This window comes from Rhamphochromis sp. 'chilingali', assembly GCF_963969265.1.
Source record: "Rhamphochromis sp. 'chilingali' genome assembly, chromosome: 8".
Classification (NCBI taxonomy): Eukaryota; Metazoa; Chordata; class Actinopteri; order Cichliformes; family Cichlidae; genus Rhamphochromis; species Rhamphochromis sp. 'chilingali'.
The window spans coordinates 25865725-25888179 of record NC_137935.1 but is presented as its reverse complement, the minus strand read 5'-3'; the positions used below and the strand labels follow the sequence as shown (position 1 = coordinate 25888179).

General features: G+C 41.2%; 1 protein-coding gene across 3 annotated transcripts in view; it reads right to left on the bottom strand.

The window, feature by feature from the left end:
• The window catches only part of kcnab1a (potassium voltage-gated channel subfamily A regulatory beta subunit 1a), a gene marked incomplete at its 5' end in the record, with an annotated part of 152283 nt that overhangs the window by 78357 nt on the left and 51471 nt on the right, over positions 1-22455 (bottom strand). Inside the window, one exon of one of the 3 annotated variants that reach the window (XM_080890040.1) lies at positions 5594-6377. The exons of the other annotated variants lie outside the window; for them this stretch is intronic. Within the exon in view, the coding sequence (XP_080746166.1) occupies positions 5594-5802 (209 nt within the window). Of the gene's footprint in view, positions 1-5593; positions 6378-22455 lie in introns of those variants that run through there. 3 annotated transcript variants of the gene reach the window in all.

Below are 22455 nucleotides of genomic sequence, written 5' to 3'. Positions count from 1 at the left end.
TGCCTCTCTATGCTCCTCTGAGCCAATCCGTAGCCCCACGGTAGCTTCACAAGTAAAAGTCACATATGTCTCTGAAATGACTGCACAAAGGAATAGGAGGGTGCCCAACAGATGCCGTGCACTGTGACAAAAGTAAAACTCAAAGCTGGTCCTCGCCTCCCTGGAGCCCTAAGCCAAATTCTGCTGAGGGAGCCTCCTACTAGACCCGTGAGTCCTGTAAACCATTTGCCATTACCTCACAGTCACACCTGACACCCCTGCTGTTCCCACAACAACGCCACCCCCCTCCTTTAAAACACTTTTCTCCATCTGTTGGTGTAGAACAAAGTCGACCTATACTAAACAGAATGAGATTTATATAAACAAACATTTAGAATCCTAAGATGATTGAATATCAGCATTAGCATGCAGTAATGGGAAATTAAAGCTTTGGCTGAGCTGCATGGCAATTGGCAAATACAAGTTAATCTGCTAGAGCTGAAGCTGTAATGGGTCTGTGTTAGTACTGATGCTGAAGCTGGATCTGTGCTTGTAATACAGAATTTCCTGTACTAATAAACTTAAGTATATACACAGCTAATTATTATTAATTTTAGCCAAATCAACCTGCCTCTTTTTTAACATCAAATTCATCTTATATGATTGCTTATCATACACTAATTAGGCATTACACTTTGACTCATCAAGGCATGGACTCCACTAGACTCCTGAAGGTGTGCTGTGATCTGGTACCAAGATGTTAGCTACAGATCCTTTAAGTCCTGTAAGTTGTGAGGTGGGGACTCCATGGATCAGCACATCCCACAGATGCCTGATTGGATGGAGATCTGGGAAATTGCCTCAAACTCATTGCTGTTCTCTTAAACCATTCCTGAACTATTTTTATGCATTCAGGTACCAGGTGTTCCCCAGGTAGGTGATGCACATTCACCCAGCTATCCACGTAAAAGAAAGCAGGATCAAACCAAGCCACCTCCTTCCATTGCTCTGTGGCTCAGTCCTGAAGCTCACATGCCCATTGTTGGTAATTCTGAATTGGACTGCACGGGCACCCCAACAGGTCTGAGGCTATGCAGCTCCTTATCTGCTCTCTGACAACTTTAAATGAGAACCAGCATCAACCATGCGAGCTACAGTAATTTGTCTGTTAGATCGGAGCACACGGGCCAGCCTTCACTCACCACATGCATCGATGAACCTTGGCTTCCTATTACCCTGTTGCTGATTCACCTCTGTTTCTTCCTTGGACCACTTTTGATACTGACCATTGCAGATTGACCCAGTCTAACCATCATAATTTGGTCCTTGTCAAACTCAATCAAATCCTCACACTCACCCATTTTCACTGCTTTTAACACATCAACTTTGAGGATGAAATGTTCACCTGCACCCACCCACTAACAGGTGCCACGAAGAAGAGATATTCAGTGTTAGTCACGTCACCTGCCAGTGGACATAATGCTATACCTGACATTTCACAATATGTTTTAAACAAAAGCGTACCTTTCTTTTCACAACCACATACACATTTATTTCTTTTAAATCAAAAGTTACAAATCTCTCCTACTTTTTTATATTTATATTTATATGGTCCTGGGTCTGTGACTCTGTGTTTATGTATTTAGACTCTTTAGATTCTGATTTATTTTATATTTATTTTATATTCCTGGTTCTGGTTCTTTTAGTTGTGTTTCTGCTTTGTGTAATATTGTGTTTTCTCGTCTTCATTTTGTCATCTAATCATCTAATGTCATCCATGCCTGTGTCCCACATTTAGTCAGCCTTGTCTTTATGTTTATCTCTTGTCTCCATGTTTAGAGTTCCTTTTCTGTCTCCAAAGTCAGTCATGTTCCCGTGTCTGAAATCATTCAAAAATGATTCCAATGATTTCTACTCAGTCAGACTTGCATACGGCACGACGACAACATATTCCATCAGCTAATGAATTAATAAGGCAAGTATTGATGCACTTCTGTACAAGTCCTAACTGAATATGACAACAATTAAATTACTGCTATCACTACAAACCCTCTCTAAATTTTCACCTGTCCAAGATTCAACTTCAACCTTAAAAACAATGAGCCAAAAACTGAAGTTCCCCAAATACCAGCTTGAGGATAGCTATGAAAGCAAGTAAATCCCAACAGAATAGAAATAATTCTGTTCACAGTCTTGTAGGGGCAAAAAAAGTTTTGATCTCTATGACTAGTAATGACATATTTATTGGTGTACTTCCCTCATTCCCTTGGTTCTTGTAATAAAAGTCAAACATTTTGCTTTTTGCAGTAAATTACTTCTAACAGTAAATTACAACCTTCCCATCACATCTTGGTTTAGCATCAGTGGATCACTCCCGAGCTCGAGCCTCTCATCCAAATATCATCGTATTTAGCTTCAAAATGAGCACAAAAGGCAGCGGCTTCAAAACAGTTGACATCACAGTGGTTACGTCGATCTTTTACAAAGGCGGACATGCCCAGTGGGTGCGCTGTACAAAACAAACAGAAGCCGCATTGTGCTAGTTTGATCGTTTTTTGACTTTTTTTTTTCACCACAATTCACAAAGACGTTTATGATTATTTATTTTGTGGTTCGAGGCACAAAACAAATAACTTTGTATTTAAAGGGAATAAACACTGCAGGCCTGTGCTGCAGCGGCAGCAGAGTGTGTGTGTATTATTGTGCTGTGAGGAGCACATACACACACGCACAGGTGCACGCAGAGAATGAAACACCTCTCCTGTTGTCATGCTTTCACCTACACTGCAGTGCCAGAGCAGATGGTGTGCGCAACCCCGGGTTCACTTCCTGAAACGAAAAGAAGCAGAGAGAGAGATGGGAAAGAGTGGTAGAGATGGACAGTGTGGGACTATCTCCTCCCATACTGTCCATCAGCATTACTGTCAGGAGAAGACAATGCTGCGTGGAACGATTAGCACTCGCGCTGGTATCGTCTCTCCGTCTCTTTTCGTTTCCATCTCTCTCCTCTTTTCTCTCCATCTTTCTGCTCATTGTTTCTGTGCAGCAGTGAGAAGAAACTCTAGCCTGTCCTCGTCTATTGTCACAAGTCATGTTTTCACCACCGTCTGTCAACTGAAAGCTTGAAGACAAACTGACAGGATGACTGTGCTGGCATATGGCTCACTCTCCTGTACAGGGAGCCATGTTTAAGGGAGTGTGTGCAGATGTGTACAGAGCTCCATTTAAAGTTGAACTGGAAAAACTAAATTGTTAAGCTGTTATATATATTATATATACACAGACACACTCTGCCTGAACTGTGGGCATATTTGTGCTGACATAAGCACGACTAAAGCTGTAACATCCTGGCACACACACAACACTACTCTCATGGCATCACTGTAGCCAACTGTCTGCTTGTTGCTTGTTTTCTTCCCACATCAGCAGCAGAAGAACGTTAACAGTAAACCCACAACAGTAAGCTCTCCACATCACCTCAACATGTTGGGATTTTCTTTTTTAGTTTACTTCATTTGATGATCAGTAAGGAATGACTGCAATTCATTTGCAGTGCTTGTAATTACTGACATCACAGTAATGTCAGCGCTATTGCCAACCACGTCTGTTTTCAAGGCGGCTCAATCAATACTCGTTTGACCCCCACTGTAAGGTGATTCGCTGATCTTCCCAAAGCTTACTGCGAGCGTCTAAATTCACATCATCAAAGCGCTGACGCGGCACTATGGTAAACAACGCTGGGATGACCTCTGTGGCGGTTTATGACTGTAAAGTTTAAGTGGGATAATGTTTTTAGACTCCTTTGGCTCTTCATGTTAATAACACAGTTTCCTTGCCAAGTGTAGCTCTGCAAATTTGACTTCAGGTGCGTCACAGGTGTTCATCACAGGGTGACGTATCACCTGTCTCTAGTTACTGGTCATGCAGTATCACGACCCACTTACATAACCCGGCGTCTAGACAAGTTCATATTCCAGTGAGTATGTAATGAAGCTCTTAGCCTGAAAAGTTTTACAATTTTCCAAGCCAACATATCCAGGATAAAGAATGACGATTAATAGACTAGAGGATAAATCATCACATCGTTATTCCGAACATCATTAAGCATTAGAGAATATTTAGTACAGCCACTATGTTTTGTTGATAATCAGTTTGTGTGTTCTCTGCAGCTCTGGCCAATAAAAAAGGAGTGAGGAAGACTTCAGTTACCTTTCAATGTGCAAAGCAAATGCACCCATGTCACAAGTAATCAACAAGGCATCCAGACGCCCTCACAGTAAACTGTAACGCTGAGCTGTCAACTGATGTTTGCTGAAGTTGAATAAAATCACTCATACTAACAATGGTTCAATACCTTCACACTTTCCATCCAAAAAAATGAAGAAGAAAAAAAAACTTGCACTTTTGCTCAAAGTTGGAAGTGGAAAAATGTTTTTCTCCATCGATTACCATTTTCATCACCATCAGAGCATGAAAAGTAGCCACATTTGCAGATTTTTGATTTGGCTTCAGCTGCCACACACTTACCAGCTGCAGCAAAATCGCTGCCAGATCGAGTTTCTGCTTTGGCACAGTGTTGACTTTTATAAAAACAGCTTTATTTAATAGAACGCAGTGCATCACCGTCTCATCGCTACGCGCACAGAAACCAGCAGTCATTTCAGACCCTCTGACACGTGCTTTTCAGCTCGATTTCGCCGTCATCCGCAGAGATTCGGAAATGAAGCGATGCCACCATATTTTACATAAGATTCGAAGCTCCGGGCGATGAGAGTCAAACACACAAGTCAGCTGAGCAGCAATACTGCTGAGGTCAAATCCAACTCAGACGCTCTGCCCACACTGCAGAGCTGTCTCTGCACACCACAGAGAGGCCGAGAGAAGAGGAGACAGAAAAGTGTTTAGGTGTGTGGGAGAGAGGCAGGAGCAAGAAGACTCTGCTTCCATTCATGGCTTTCTGAGACATGAGAATTTCAGCATTTGAGAGGAAGACGGAGAGGTTTAAAGATGTGTGCGAGACGATGTGTGAGACATAAAGAAAGTGTAAATGAACTGTAAGGAGCGAGGCAGTCAGAGCAACGGACAGAACAGGCAATGAACCCGAGGGAGCTGTCGGTAATCTCCCGGCACGTAGACGACGGCGTTTATATTTACGAGTCCCGTCAGGCTGAGCAGCTTCTGCACGACTTAATGATCAGTCTGGAGTCTGCAGATCACAATTTTTAAAAGTGTAGCGCAAGCTCACAGCAAATATAACACAGGTTTGGCAGAAGGTGCTTCCGATTAAAGGCAGAGAAAGTCACTACAGATATAGATAACAATCATTTTTGTTGTTGTTGTTTTTTAAATAAGAGCTGATGCATCTAAAGAGTCTTTATCTGAAAACTTTGGGTCCCTATTTTGGAGAAAAAAAACATTTGCTAAAAACACATGATCAAATGTCACGTCAACACTGAAACTGATTAAAGAATATAGACACATCTCCACTGATATGAGGGCATTTTTGTAGGTAAGTATAACAGAAAAATATTGGGATACAGTAAATGAGATGGACACACAAGAAAACAAAGTCGCTTTAGTGCACTGCACATTATTCACACATACTCTAACACACCTGTACTTCATGCCAGTGTGTTTTCCCGTCGACTCCTTGAGTGAGATGTGGCGTGGCGTGAAGGAGCCGAAGCTTCGCGCGATGATGGCCACGGTACGGAACTTGGCCCTGGCCTGGTTGACCACATTGGGGCTGGTGGCGCTCTGCTTGCTGTGGTCCCCATTGCCCCTCTTCAGGTTGTGGTCCGTACAGGCGATGGACACCTGCATGGCTGGGCTTCAGTCGGGGGAGCGAAGAGGAAAACTACAGACGGGACAAGGAGTGAGGAGGGGAAAGGAGCCTCTGTTTGACTCTTCAGCTCAGTCTCTGTTCGGGTTCTCCTCGTCTCTCGCTTTTATTTTCCTCGTAAATGGACTTCAGTCTTCAGTCGCTCTCTCGCAAATGCTCCCTCTCCATGTGCACCACTTTGTTCTGTGAAGCAAGATAAACCGGCAAGAAGAAAAAAGGAAGAAAGAAAAGCTTTTCCTCTTTTTTTTTTCCTTCTGTGCTCAAATCAAGTGTCCCATTTTAAGTATTTCCTTTCAGAGGAGAGTCAGCAGAACAGGTCAGTCATCAAAAGCTAGAGAAGAACAAAGACTCCTCAGTTCTGTGAGGGATCCCCAATCTATTTCCCCCGCTGGTTTTTCCTTCTCCTGTGTCTTGCCTCTGATGCAGAGCCGGGGGATTTTTGTTTTTCCTAACAGGGTTTCAGCTGCAGAATGACAATAAGTGGAGGTGGAGAGGGTGCAGCAGGATGGCAGAGGAGCGAAAGAGAAACAAGAGAGATGGAGATGCGACCCAGGCGCTGCGCTCTCCCTGGTCTGACTGTGGGAAGAGAGAGCGAGCGATAGCATGTGCGAGAGAGCGCGAGGGAGGAGGAGGAGGAGGAGGGGACAGGGTCAGGAAAGGGATAAGGAGACAGGGCAGCAAGGACAGACAAAACAAAGCAGAGGAGTCACTCTCAGGTGCTGTCACTGTGCCCCATCGCACTTTTTTGCCATCAGCACCCCCCACCCCCCTGCGTCTCCTCACTTCTTCTCCTCGGTGGTCCTTTGTTAATGCGTGTTACTAATGTGCTCGTGCCCCAGTTTCCCCCTCTCTTTTCTCCCCCCACTCTTCCGACTCCCTCGTTAACTGATGTTTGTTCTCAGTTTTTGGACGCTCTGCTCGTTTTGAGCTCCTCCGGCTTCTCTTTATTTTTATTTTTTTGTTGTTTTTTCTCAGCAGGGAAGCCACATTTACCAAAAGCGCACCTTCAGGGGAACTGAAAGAGATGTGGTGCAGCAGACAGCCTCTCTCTCTCACTCACTCGCTCTCGGTTGCGCTCTCTCTCTAGCTCCCACTCTACCTGTCTCACTCACCGTCTCTCACTGCTGCTCACCTGTCACACACTTCTAAGGTTCCTTCCTGCACCTTTAATGTCAGTGCAGCAAAGCTATTATTCCCTCTCTAACACTCTAGCCACGATCCTCTCTGAGCCATTTCATTTTTTTTCTTTTCCTCTCTTTTTTGTCTTTTACTACATCCGTTTTTTTTTACTTATTTGTCTCAAAGGCTTTCAGTGTTGGGTACAACTAGCACTAGTTGTACCCAACACTGGGTAAAAGGGTGAGATATCCTATCACCAAGCCACATCCTGAAACCAGAATGAATGAGAAATTTTGGCTTATAAAGCTTGTAACTAGAAAATTAAATGGATGTTGCAGCATACATAAAAAATGTGCAAGTCAGGATTATACAGTATTTGCTGACATAAAGTAACAGTTTTCCGAAATCCCCTAGCACATGATCCATCGAACTGAAAAGGCAGCTACAAATCAAAGAGAATGAGAAGAGGATGGATGAATGAAATGAGGGAGGTGTGGAGAAACTGGGATCAGGAGAAAGAAAATGACCGCAAAGGAGCAGGCTGAGGCTAAACAAAGCTGAGAAGAGACAGAATTTATAAATCTTTGTGTGTTTGATCGCAGCACATCCAATTGTGTGTGTGTGACTGTGTGTGTGTGTGTGTTGTAAGGTGTTATTGTTGTGTGCTTGTCAGTAATTCGATGAGGGGTATCAAACAGAGGTAAATGGAGCATTCTGCTCCAGACTGTCTTTTGTGTGTGTGTGTGTGTGTGTGTGTGTGTGTGTGTGTGTGTGTGTGTGTGTGTGTGTGTGTGTGTGTGTGTGTGTGTGTGTGTAAATATCACATTGTTGTTTTTTACAAATACATACAGTGCATAAGTACATACATTTCAAATTTCAAGTATTTATTAGATTTTGCATTTTATAACAACAAATACAAAAATACAACAACCAAAAGCAAGAAGCAAACAAACAAAAAAGAACAAGAAAAACAAAACGAAACAAAAACAGTGAGGTTTCAACATCTGTTGCATTAAGTCAGGTAGACATGTTGGTTCAAAAACTGTCCCATTGTTTCACCGAAGCTTCTGTCAGATGATTTAACTTTCCCAACATCTAAGTACATACATTTTATACTGAAACCTGAATCCTGTTGTGAACTGCCAGATTACAATATCAGGACTGTGGACTAAAATATCTTGTGAGCTTAAAATGTGGCCCTGTTTCTATGATCCATTAATTAGTTTGCACATTTTGAGCCTTTTTTCTCTGTTTATTGTCTCTGCTTTGTTTTTGTTTTCCCTGCAGCTGCCCCATAAGCAGCAAGTGATGACACATCCATAACTCTGAGCGCAAGACGGTGTCCTACTTTTGCACGTGTGTGTGTGTGTGTGTGTGTGTGTGTGTGTGTGTGTGTGTGTGTGTGTGTGTGTGTGTGTGTGTGTGTGTGTGTGTGTGTGGGTGGGAGGGAGGGTGCACGCATGTTGTATTTATGCTGGGTCATAAGCTTTGTCAGCAAAAGCCCACTCATGAGATACCTCAAGCTACGAATGAGTGTTTATGTAGATTAGAAGTGGGAATCACTGGCAATCTCTCAGTTTTGTTATGTTGTATCTGTGGAGAACAGCATCCCTGCTATATTGTCTATACTCTGGAAATTTGTCATTTCTCAAAATAGCGCAAATCTTTAGAAATTATACACCCGAGTTAGTTGAAGGTTTAGAAACTGCTACACTTTTTGTCTTTGCTAAAGATGGATTTCAGTGTTTTGCTCGGCAAAGACTGATGTGTTAGTAATGGCTGATGTTAGTAATCCAAACCACAAATCAACTTCTATCAATTCAAATTTATTGGTCAGTTTAGAGGAATTTTATATTCACTGACTCGTTTTAACCCGCACAAGTCAATTCTACTTTTCAAAAAATGATACATTTTTAGAATTTATCAAATGTAAATGAAAATGTATACAGCTAAGGACTCTCAGCATTTAGGGCTGGACTATGACAAAAAAATCGGCCCGGGCATTTTGACTAGAGACCGGCCCACCAAGTATTACAGGAAAAGCCATAAAGACGCTGTTGTGACAGTGATGTACAGTCTTGTTGGTATATGTATGATTTCTATAGATTTTACATCAGATAAAAACTTTGGTTATAAGATTCAGATAATTATTTATTAAAAGCTAGACATTTGAAATGAGAATAAGAAAGAAAAGTATTTCTTTGTGCCCCCGTTTCCCTGTTAATGCCCCACCTGGCCCCCCTGGCAAAACTTTGCTAGACCCGCCTCTGCACAGTTATCAGCTGTCAGCTACTTAGAAAAGCATCCTGGTGTTATTTGTCTCTCAGAAACAGTTTATAAATTCAACTCATTCATGTCACCTAAAAGGTGAACCTGTTTCTCCATCACCTGTCCAGCTCTGATGATTCAGTAAGGACATCTCCTCCTGTCACCAGATAACCAAACCGATATCATGACCAGCAGCTTTTACAGCTGTCTCAGGTCTCTCCTCCCCCTGCCTCCCCTTCCCTCATCCACCTGCTGGCCTCTGTGGAAGCTCTGCCATAGCCACCACCAGCATCTGGCCAATTCACCACCTTTCATTGTTTATACCATCACAAAAAATAAAAATCATCGGCCCATAAAAGCGAAAAATCACCATCGGCCCACCGGGCAAATTAAGAAATGTCCAAGTTGTTTTTACCGATGTGTCTTGTGTGCAAAATTATGCGGTGATGTGGAAAAATTGATTATTCATTAATATGATGCAGCATGTGTTTGGGTTATTTTGAAGCGCAGTATTACACACCGCTGTCACAGCCAACAATTCTGCGTGATGTATTTTCTACCTAGAGCATCTATTCATGTGATTTTTGGTTAAAAGTCGCTCACATATAATTTCTAATAGTAGATTACGAACAAATTATACTTCCAAAAAATCAGACTTGGCTTTTAATTTCTCGCAGCGTCAGCAGAAAATGTTTGATTTGCTTATTTCATTCTTTGTTGTGCATTAAATATGTTGTGTATAAAATCTTAGTATGACAAAATCAATTTCTTTCTCAGAAACAAGTAAAAAATGTTAGAGAGCTGTTAAAATTAATGAACTACAGCACATCGTTCTCTGTTTGTGTTGTACATACTGCATAATTACAACTTTGTTTGCCGTTTTGCTCTGAGAGCGATGATGTAAGTCAACAGCATCAGGGACGTTTGTCCTTACGACAATAAAAGCTACTCGTTTCCTGTCAATCTGACGAGCTGCACTGATAAAAGCTATTTTGGAGAAAGGTATATATAATCTATGCAAATCATATAAAATTTACTCTATTATTGCACTCAGCCAAGGAATTATAAAGTAATGGGTTTATTATACCCTTTTCTTAAGAGTAACAACATTACATTAAAAAATGCAGTAAAATATACCCCCAAACCGTGAGTCTTATGTTGCGCATGCGCCAGACCGCGCTTTTTGACTGAGTGGGACTGCAAGAAAATTCTGGGTCTTTTTTTCGGCTTCCATCGAACCCGATCGAACCACAGAAGTGAAGGTAAGCTATTTACACAGGGTGAATAATATATAATAGCGCATGCAAATGGTAATTTTTGAAGTGACGAGCTATTACACTTTACTTGTATTGCTTAGGTCTGTGTAATGCACCATTACTTGAAATGAAACTTTGAATCTGTTGCTGTCTGTTAACCGTCTAGACAACTGCCGGTAAGTTGCAATGAAATGTGTTCGTGGTGCGCTTTTTATCAGTCAGCATGCATGACCAGTCCCGGACTGGTAATCGGAACACTGAGGTCGTGTCCAAATTCATGGGCTGAATCCTCCTGAGGACCCGGCCTTCGCGAGCTATGTGGGCCGGGTCCTCAGAAGGTCGGGTAGGCCGGATATAAACCTACGTTTAACCTGAGTAGCGAAAGACAGCGGTGATCTGAAAATGATGTGCCGGGAGTTGTGCCGTTCTCGAGCTCCCGGCTAGCTATCGAGCTGTTGGGTAACAGACGTCTCCGAAAACGTCGAAGCACTTTTGCGAATATGTGATATCTTGATAAACCGAGCAGATATTTGAAGTTTACACACCCACATTCTCGCCTGAAAATATGTTAAAAGTTTATTATATGACCCAGAAAGAATAATAAGAGTAATTTTAAAACTTAGTAGTGGCTGCCATTGCCGGAAACTGGAGTTTGGCTGGGCCGCGCTATGAATTCTGGGATATGGTGGGCCATGAAGGACACACCCGACCCATCCTTCAAATCCTTCGGGGAAAAGGAGGACGCATTGGTCAGCCTTCGGCGCGTCGCTGTGACGTAATCGGTCTACAAATGCGTCCCCGGGAGGATGCAGCCCATGAATTTGGACACCCCCAATAATTACAATCGCGGTCTTTGCAAACTACTTTCCTGCCTTGATGGAAAAGAAAATGGACGTCAGACGATTTTTAATTATTCTTTTTTTTGAGAAATGAGAGCGGCAATCCTTAAGTTGTGGTGGCTCTGTTTCTGGGTCAACACATAAAGCAGGTAAACAAACTTAAATCCGGTAGCCTATGTCTTTGAGATTCTATGAACACTGGTAAATGGACTGATTCTTATGTAGCGCTTTTCTACTCTCCCGGAGTACTCAAAGCGCTCTATACAACATGCCTCATTGCCATCAAACACGACTGTTGGGCAGATTATTCCCAACAGTCGTGTTTTAAAACTCTTAAAAAACAGCTGTTGCATCCGTCTGCTTCTCCCCATTGATCTTCACTTTAGCTCATCATCCCGGAGAGCTCACTGAAAGCTTTCTCCCAGCTGTAACTGGCGGCTTTGTTTTAGCAGCACCAGAACTTTCTGAAAAATATCTGAAGCATGTTTGCTTGAATTTAAAAATGTGCGCGGCAGTAGTCGCTTGTTCTATCATGCAGATACCGCTTTGCTCCTGTATCTGCTTCATAATCCGCTCAGCTGTTCGCACTGCGGGGAAACACTGGGACACAGCAGCATCATGAACTCCAGCTGTAGGGAGATTTTTCAGCAGCAAAACAAAGCCAACGCGAAACGTTCAGTAAAAAACAAAGACTGCTCTGAGAGTTTGAATTATTAACTGTATTTATTGATGTGTGCTTAAAGAGTATCTTACTCATCAGTAAGTAGGGGCAGGTCCCGCCTTCCTCACCTCTGATTGGATAGAAAGTCTCTCCTACTTACTGATGATTAAGATACTCGCTCACGGGGCGGGGCAAGTGTGTCTGAGAGAGGGAGGGTGTCTCATGAAACCATCAGTGTTGCCAACGGTCTCTGACAGAAAGTAGCTGAAGTTCCCCAGGGTGTCACACCAAAATAAAAGCCTGAAATGTTGTCCCAGTCCAGGCCTGTGCATGATTGTCTGACTGCTTGTTTTAAGTTTAAAAATTAGTCAATGCTAGCTTTTTCTAAAATATTGAAATGGCAGATGTTAAAAAATAAAACAAAGTACTGCTGTATCCCACTAGTATGTGTGAAAATACCCACTGTTGCTGCACCTAAGTTTTGGGGGTTTTTTGGGGGTTTTTTTTTTAATTGTGGGATCAAGTAAAATATTTTTGAATTGATTTAATATTGTATTGGGTAGTGTTAGAACATCAGTGCTTAATAATTGTTTTCATAATCATACGTCCCCAATTATTCAGCGGGCCACATATAGCAACCTGGTTCTTTTAAACACCTGGGGTCCAAATTAATTTTGAATATTATATGTCTGGGCTATAATTTGGAGAAATACGGCATGTTCTGTGAAGCATATTACATCTATGAATATGATCTATGCAGTTAATTCCATGAAGCATGAATATTAATCTATGCAATTGCAAATGCCTTTATTTTAGTGAGGTAAGTACACAATCTGTTATTTCTGCATAACAGACCCTTGTTAAAATCCAGTGGCACCAAGGTATCATACAATAAAATAATGTGATTAATTCATAAGTAAAAGAAATTCCTATACATGCCCCTTCCCGATTTCTTATGTTTTAACATGTTTGTTACACTTACATGTTTCCAATTTCAAATGTTAACACAGATGTTCAGAGTAAATACAGATTGTAGTTTTTCAAATGATGATTTCATTTAGTTTGGGGAAACAGCTCTCCAACTTTACCTCATGTAGAAAAAGTCATTTCCTTCTAAATCTAATAAGTGGTTTTGTCATCTAGCAAGAACTGCAGTCAAGCATTTGCAATAACTAATAAAAAAAGCACTTGGGACAATTGTGTTGGTGACAGCTTTTGTTATAATATCAATAATATTTCTATGAATATGGGATACTGTTACATGTTTGCATAGACTTTTGTGGAATATGGAGACACTCCTGGCATTATATGAGCAAAGTGAGACTCATTTTTTAGGGTTGGTGGAGATGAGTGTGAAGATCCAAACAATCCCTGTCAGTGATGGAGAAGCTTTGATGAAAATATTTGGTAAAAAGTTCACCAGCATGAAGGAAATGAAGTTTCAAACTTTCCTTAGGAGGAGCCCAGCACGCCTGCTTAAAGAATAGTAAGTGTGGCGATGTGGATGCTTGCAGCGACTGCTGTATAGAGGCCATCCTGCTACACATGAAACACATCAGAGTCATAATTGTTATTTTAGTCACGTGTTTGTTTATTATCCTTATTGTTTTATCTGGGACAGTTTGCAGACATCTCAGAGAGAGGAGACACCAGCATCTGAACAGAGACTCAAACCAGCAACCTGCAGCTCCCTGCTTGGCTGCTCCAGTTTTCTCCTCACTCATGTTGCCCACCAGTGATTTCTAGCTGCCCACCCACACAGCAGGCTAGAATATGCGCTGAGCCTCAGCACCCAATACTTGGACATGTTTTCTTTATTAAACAATGAACCAGAGCCCAAAAAGTAAACAGCTGTTATTGCTAAGCAACGGGAGCAGCATTTGGAGATGCAGCACCTGACATTCCTGACCATGTGGGCGGAGCATGCATGAAATGGAATGTTTAGTAGAACTGTGCAACACAAGCACTTAGTTCCAGCATGTTTCATTGTATCCAGACACAGCTAGAGACACATCTACAGCAGCATCTCTGTGCAGGACAAACGACAGTTGACGAAGAAACATCGAAAACTTCACTTCACTCCTCTACAAAACGTTGGTTCCTTTGTTTAAAAGGCCAAAATGAATCAAGGGAGATCGAGAAGAGGATCGGCGAGTGCTTCACCTCACAATACAGTACAGCTGATTCATTTTAAATTTCAAATGATACAGGCTGAAAATGTCAAATTAAAAGAAGAGGCAGAAAAATCAAGAGGAGAAGCTAAAAATTCAAAGTTTGAAACTGAAGTAGTATTGCAGGAATTACAGGATGTGGGTCTCAAACTTAAAGGAGAGAAGATGAGAAAACAACAGGCAGAAAACGAGAATGAAAACATGAAGAAAGAACTGTTGCAAGCTCAAAAAGCATTGGAGGAAGAGAAAAGCACAGCACAAGAAGCCAAAAATAAATATCAAACTGCAAAGAAGGAGGCAGGAAATGTGATGCAGGAATTACAGGAGGTGCAGGAAGCTTTTGAAGAGGAAAAAAGCAAAATGCAGTTGGCAACACAAGACGCTGCAAATGTAATGGCTGAAGCTGAAACACTAAGGAAGGAATTACTGCATGTGAAGCAACAACTTGAAGAGGAGAAAAAATGTAAACACGAGACAGAAAATGAGATTGAAAATATGAAGAAAGAATTGTTGGAAGCTCAAAAAGTGTTGGAGGAAGAGAAAATTAAAATACAGGAAGCAAAGAAAGAAATGGAAGATACAAAGAGTTACACTCAAAACATGAAGGAGGAACTGATGAAAGTGCAAGAGGAACTTGCAGAAGGGAAAATTGAGTTGAAGGTATTCAAGAAAGAAACGACGGTGACCAAGAAAGGCTGCAAAGATGAACTTAAAGAAATACAAAAGCACAAAAAGGAAGCTAAAGAGCTCCTCAAACACAAAGGGAAACTGGCCAAACAGCAGCTGAAAGAAACATTTAAAGATGCCGAGGAGCAGCTCAACAAAACCTTAAAAGAGCTGAAGGCAAAAGAAAAGCAAGCCGAGGACAGGAGGGGATTCTGGAGCAGACTGCTGAGAAAGAACTGACCCAGCAGCATCTTCCTCCTTCCCCCTCTCTCAACCTTTCTTTCACAAAAATCCCCCCAAACTTTACTTGGGACGTTTGTTTGTTTTTTAAAAACTCTATTCTGAATGCATGTACTGACATACAAAAATAAAATTGCCATAACTTGACCTCATGTTGCCTGCTTCTTTTCTTGTGTGTCTGTGGATGTAAAACAGTAACACACTTTCTGCTCTGTGTGTTTTTAATTGCAAATAAATGCAATATGTTTTCATTTTAAAATGCAGTGCAAAAAACTTCTGCTTTAAATCTTTTTTTTTTTTTTTAGCAAAAAGCTTTTTTTTTTGCCTGTTGTGGAAGTTTTCCATTTAAATAAAGCCTGCAGACGAGCGGTGAGCGGTAGCTAACATTCTTTAATCAAAACACACAAAGAACAGACAAGCAAGCTTGATGAAGTCCCTGCATGACCGCGGGACAGACGGTCAGCAGAGTCTCCCTGAGCCTAGCATGGCTCTCAGTTAAATACCTTCTCCAGGAACAAAAGGCAGTACACAGCTGTTTCACACCTTAAGGTTCACACTCCCTTGCTTCCTACCAGAGTCCTCAAAGACACAAAAGACTCTTCCTGTGGAGTTGTCTGCTTCCCCCAACTTCCTTACTAGACCCCCAGCATTTGTCTTACTGTATGAGTGTGAGACATGTTAAAATCCAGTGGCACCAAGGTATCATACAATAAAATAATGTGATTAATGCATAAGTAAAAGAAATTCCTATACATGCCCCTTCCTGATTTCTTATGTTTTAACATGTTTGTTACACTTACATGTTTCCAATTTCAAATGTTAACACAGATGTTCAGAGTAAATACAGATTGTAGTTTTTCAAATGATGATTTCATTTAGTTTGGGGAAACAGCTCTCCAACTTTACCTCATGTAGAAAAAGTCATTTCCTTCTAAACCTAATAAGTGGTTTTGTCATCTAGCAAGAACTGCAGTCAAGCATTTGCAATAACTAATAAAAAAAGCACTTGGGACAATTGTGTTGGTGACAGCTTTTGTTATAATATCAATAATATTTCTATGAATATGGGATACTGTTACATGTTTGCATAGACTTTTGTGGAATATGGAGACACTCCTGGCATTATATGAGCAAAGTGAGACTCATTTTTTAGGGTTGGTGGAGATGAGTGTGAAGATCCAAACAATCCCTGTCAGTGATGGAGAAGCTTTGATGAAAATATTTGGTAAAAAGTTCACCAGCATGAAGGAAATGAGTTTCAAACTTTCCTTAGGAGGAGCCCAGCACGCCTGCTTAAAGAATAGTAAGTGTGGCGATGTGGATGCTTGCAGCGACTGCTGTATAGAGGCCATCCTGCTACACATGAAACACATCAGAGTCATAATTGTTATTTTAGTCACGTGTTTGTTTATTATCCTTATTGTTTTATCTGGGACAGTTTGCAGACATCTCAGAGAGAGGAGACACCAGCATCTGAACAGAGACTCAAACCAGCAACCTGCAGCTCCCTGCTTGGCTGCTCCAGTTTTCTCCTCACTCATGTTGCCCACCAGTGATTTCTAGCTGCCCACCCACACAGCAGGCTAGAATATGCGCTGAGCCTCAGCACCCAATACTTGGACATGTTTTCTTTATTAAACAATGAACCAGACCCCAAAAAGTAAACAGCTGTTATTGCTAGGCAACGGGAGCAGCATTTGGAGATGCAGCACCTGACATTCCTGACCATGTGGGCGGAGCATGCATGAAATGGAATGTTTAGTAGAACTGTGCAACACAAGCACTTAGTTCCAGCATGTTTCATTGTATCCAGACACAGCTAGAGACACATCTACAGCAGCATCTCTGTGCAGGACAAACGACAGTTGACGAAGAAACATCGAAAACTTCACTTCACTCCTCTACAAAACGTTGGTTCCTTTGTTTAAAAGGCCAAAATGAATCAAGGGAGATCGAGAAGAGGATCGGCGAGTGCTTCACCTCACAATACAGTACAGCTGATTCATTTTAAATTTCAAATGATACAGGCTGAAAATGTCAAATTAAAAGAAGAGGCAGAAAAATCAAGAGGAGAAGCTAAAAATTCAAAGTTTGAAACTGAAGTAGTATTGCAGGAATTACTGGATGTGGGTCTCAAACTTAAAGGAGAGAAGATGAGAAAACAACAGGCAGAAAACGAGAATGAAAACATGAAGAAAGAACTGTTGCAAGCTCAAAAAGCATTGGAGGAAGAGAAAAGCACAGCACAAGAAGCCAAAAATAAATATCAAACTGCAAAGAAGGAGGCAGGAAATGTGATGCAGGAATTACAGGAGGTGCAGGAAGCTTTTGAAGAGGAAAAAAGCAAAATGCAGTTGGCAACACAAGACGCTGCAAATGTAATGGCTGAAGCTGAAACACTAAGGAAGGAATTACTGCATGTGAAGCAACAACTTGAAGAGGAGAAAAAATGTAAACACGAGACAGAAAATGAGATTGAAAATATGAAGAAAGAATTGTTGGAAGCTCAAAAAGTGTTGGAGGAAGAGAAAATTAAAATACAGGAAGCAAAGAAAGAAATGGAAGATACAAAGAGTTACACTCAAAACATGAAGGAGGAACTGATGAAAGTGCAAGAGGAACTTGCAGAAGGGAAAATTGAGTTGAAGGTATTCAAGAAAGAAACGACGGTGACCAAGAAAGGCTGCAAAGATGAACTTAAAGAAATACAAAAGCACAAAAAGGAAGCTAAAGAGCTCCTCAAACACAAAGGGAAACTGGCCAAACAGCAGCTGAAAGAAACATTTAAAGATGCCGAGGAGCAGCTCAACAAAACCTTAAAAGAGCTGAAGGCAAAAGAAAAGCAAGCCGAGGACAGGAGGGGATTCTGGAGCAGACTGCTGAGAAAGAACTGACCCAGCAGCATCTTCCTCCTTCCCCCTCTCTCAACCTTTCTTTCACAAAAATCCCCCCAAACTTTACTTGGGACGTTTGTTTGTTTTTTAAAAACTCTATTCTGAATGCATGTACTGACATACAAAAATAAAATTGCCATAACTTGACCTCATGTTGCCTGCTTCTTTTCTTGTGTGTCTGTGGATGTAAAACAGTAACACACTTTCTGCTCTGTGTGTTTTTCATTGCAAATAAATGCAATATGTTTTCATTTTAAAATGCAGTGCAAAAAACTTCTGCTCTAAATCTTTTTTTTTTTTTTTAGCAAAAAGCTCTTTTTTTTTGCCTGTTGTGGAAGTTTTCCATTTAAATAAAGCCTGCAGACGAGCGGTGAGCGGTAGCTAACATTCTTTAATCAAAACACACAAAGAACAGACAAGCAAGCTTGATGAAGTCCCTGCATGACCGCGGGACAGACGGTCAGCAGAGTCTCCCTGAGCCTAGCATGGCTCTCAGTTAAATACCTTCTCCAGGAACAAAAGGCAGTACACAGCTGTTTCACACCTTAAGGTTCACACTCCCTTGCTTCCTACCAGAGTCCTCAAAGACACAAAAGACTCTTCCTGTGGAGTTGTCTGCTTCCCCCAACTTCCTTACTAGACCCCCAGCATTTGTCTTACTGTATGAGTGTGAGACATGTTAAAATCCAGTGGCACCAAGGTATCATACAATAAAATAATGTGATTAATGCATAAGTAAAAGAAATTCCTATACATGCCCCTTCCTGATTTCTTATGTTTTAACATGTTTGTTACACTTACATGTTTCCAATTTCAAATGTTAACACAGATGTTCAGAGTAAATACAGATTGTAGTTTTTCAAATGATGATTTCATTTAGTTTGGGGAAACAGCTCTCCAACTTTACCTCATGTAGAAAAAGTCATTTCCTTCTAAACCTAATAAGTGGTTTTGTCATCTAGCAAGAACTGCAGTCAAGCATTTGCAATAACTAATAAAAAAAGCACTTGGGACAATTGTGTTGGTGACAGCTTTTGTTATAATATCAATAATATTTCTATGAATATGGGATACTGTTACATGTTTGCATAGACTTTTGTGGAATATGGAGACACTCCTGGCATTATATGAGCAAAGTGAGACTCATTTTTTAGGGTTGGTGGAGATGAGTGTGAAGATCCAAACAATCCCTGTCAGTGATGGAGAAGCTTTGATGAAAATATTTGGTAAAAAGTTCACCAGCATGAAGGAAATGAGTTTCAAACTTTCCTTAGGAGGAGCCCAGCACGCCTGCTTAAAGAATAGTAAGTGTGGCGATGTGGATGCTTGCAGCGACTGCTGTATAGAGGCCATCCTGCTACACATGAAACACATCAGAGTCATAATTGTTATTTTAGTCACGTGTTTGTTTATTATCCTTATTGTTTTATCTGGGACAGTTTGCAGACATCTCAGAGAGAGGAGACACCAGCATCTGAACAGAGACTCAAACCAGCAACCTGCAGCTCCCTGCTTGGCTGCTCCAGTTTTCTCCTCACTCATGTTGCCCACCAGTGATTTCTAGCTGCCCACCCACACAGCAGGCTAGAATATGCGCTGAGCCTCAGCACCCAATACTTGGACATGTTTTCTTTATTAAACAATGAACCAGAGCCCAAAAAGTAAACAGCTGTTATTGCTAGGCAACGGGAGCAGCATTTGGAGATGCAGCACCTGACATTCCTGACCATGTGGGCGGAGCATGCATGAAATGGAATGTTTAGTAGAACTGTGCAACACAAGCACTTAGTTCCAGCATGTTTCATTGTATCCAGACACAGCTAGAGACACATCTACAGCAGCATCTCTGTGCAGGACAAACGACAGTTGACGAAGAAACATCGAAAACTTCACTTCACTCCTCTACAAAACGTTGGTTCCTTTGTTTAAAAGGCCAAAATGAATCAAGGGAGATCGAGAAGAGGATCGGCGAGTGCTTCACCTCACAATACAGTACAGCTGATTCATTTTAAATTTCAAATGATACAGGCTGAAAATGTCAAATTAAAAGAAGAGGCAGAAAAATCAAGAGGAGAAGCTAAAAATTCAAAGTTTGAAACTGAAGTAGTATTGCAGGAATTACTGGATGTGGGTCTCAAACTTAAAGGAGAGAAGATGAGAAAACAACAGGCAGAAAACGAGAATGAAAACATGAAGAAAGAACTGTTGCAAGCTCAAAAAGCATTGGAGGAAGAGAAAAGCACAGCACAAGAAGCCAAAAATAAATATCAAACTGCAAAGAAGGAGGCAGGAAATGTGATGCAGGAATTACAGGAGGTGCAGGAAGCTTTTGAAGAGGAAAAAAGCAAAATGCAGTTGGCAACACAAGACGCTGCAAATGTAATGGCTGAAGCTGAAACACTAAGGAAGGAATTACTGCATGTGAAGCAACAACTTGAAGAGGAGAAAAAATGTAAACACGAGACAGAAAATGAGATTGAAAATATGAAGAAAGAATTGTTGGAAGCTCAAAAAGTGTTGGAGGAAGAGAAAATTAAAATACAGGAAGCAAAGAAAGAAATGGAAGATACAAAGAGTTACACTCAAAACATGAAGGAGGAACTGATGAAAGTGCAAGAGGAACTTGCAGAAGGGAAAATTGAGTTGAAGGTATTCAAGAAAGAAACGACGGTGACCAAGAAAGGCTGCAAAGATGAACTTAAAGAAATACAAAAGCACAAAAAGGAAGCTAAAGAGCTCCTCAAACACAAAGGGAAACTGGCCAAACAGCAGCTGAAAGAAACATTTAAAGATGCCGAGGAGCAGCTCAACAAAACCTTAAAAGAGCTGAAGGCAAAAGAAAAGCAAGCCGAGGACAGGAGGGGATTCTGGAGCAGACTGCTGAGAAAGAACTGACCCAGCAGCATCTTCCTCCTTCCCCCTCTCTCAACCTTTCTTTCACAAAAATCCCCCCAAACTTTACTTGGGACGTTTGTTTGTTTTTTAAAAACTCTATTCTGAATGCATGTACTGACATACAAAAATAAAATTGCCATAACTTGACCTCATGTTGCCTGCTTCTTTTCTTGTGTGTCTGTGGATGTAAAACAGTAACACACTTTCTGCTCTGTGTGTTTTTCATTGCAAATAAATGCAATATGTTTTCATTTTAAAATGCAGTGCAAAAAACTTCTGCTCTAAATCTTTTTTTAGCAAAAAGCTTCTTTTTTTTGCCTGTTGTGGAAGTTTTCCATTTAAATAAAGCCTGCAGACGAGCGGTGAGCGGTAGCTAACATTCTTTAATCAAAACACACAAAGAACAGACAAGCAAGCTTGATGAAGTCCCTGCATGACCGCGGGACAGACGGTCAGCAGAGTCTCCCTGAGCCTAGCATGGCTCTCAGTTAAATACCTTCTCCAGGAACAAAAGGCAGTACACAGCTGTTTCACACCTTAAGGTTCACACTCCCTTGCTTCCTACCAGAGTCCTCAAAGACACAAAAGACTCTTCCTGTGGAGTTGTCTGCTTCCCCCAACTTCCTTACTAGACCCCCAGCATTTGTCTTACTGTATGAGTGTGAGACATGTTAAAATCCAGTGGCACCAAGGTATCATACAATAAAATAATGTGATTAATGCATAAGTAAAAGAAATTCCTATACATGCCCCTTCCTGATTTCTTATGTTTTAACATGTTTGTTACACTTACATGTTTCCAATTTCAAATGTTAACACAGATGTTCAGAGTAAATACAGATTGTAGTTTTTCAAATGATGATTTCATTTAGTTTGGGGAAACAGCTCTCCAACTTTACCTCATGTAGAAAAAGTCATTTCCTTCTAAACCTAATAAGTGGTTTTGTCATCTAGCAAGAACTGCAGTCAAGCATTTGCAATAACTAATAAAAAAAGCACTTGGGACAATTGTGTTGGTGACAGCTTTTGTTATAATATCAATAATATTTCTATGAATATGGGATACTGTTACATGTTTGCATAGACTTTTGTGGAATATGGAGACACTCCTGGCATTATATGAGCAAAGTGAGACTCATTTTTTAGGGTTGGTGGAGATGAGTGTGAAGATCCAAACAATCCCTGTCAGTGATGGAGAAGCTTTGATGAAAATATTTGGTAAAAAGTTCACCAGCATGAAGGAAATGAAGTTTCAAACTTTCCTTAGGAGGAGCCCAGCACGCCTGCTTAAAGAATAGTAAGTGTGGCGATGTGGATGCTTGCAGCGACTGCTGTATAGAGGCCATCCTGCTACACATGAAACACATCAGAGTCATAATTGTTATTTTAGTCACGTGTTTGTTTATTATCCTTATTGTTTTATCTGGGACAGTTTGCAGACATCTCAGAGAGAGGAGACACCAGCATCTGAACAGAGACTCAAACCAGCAACCTGCAGCTCCCTGCTTGGCTGCTCCAGTTTTCTCCTCACTCATGTTGCCCACCAGTGATTTCTAGCTGCCCACCCACACAGCAGGCTAGAATATGCGCTGAGCCTCAGCACCCAATACTTGGACATGTTTTCT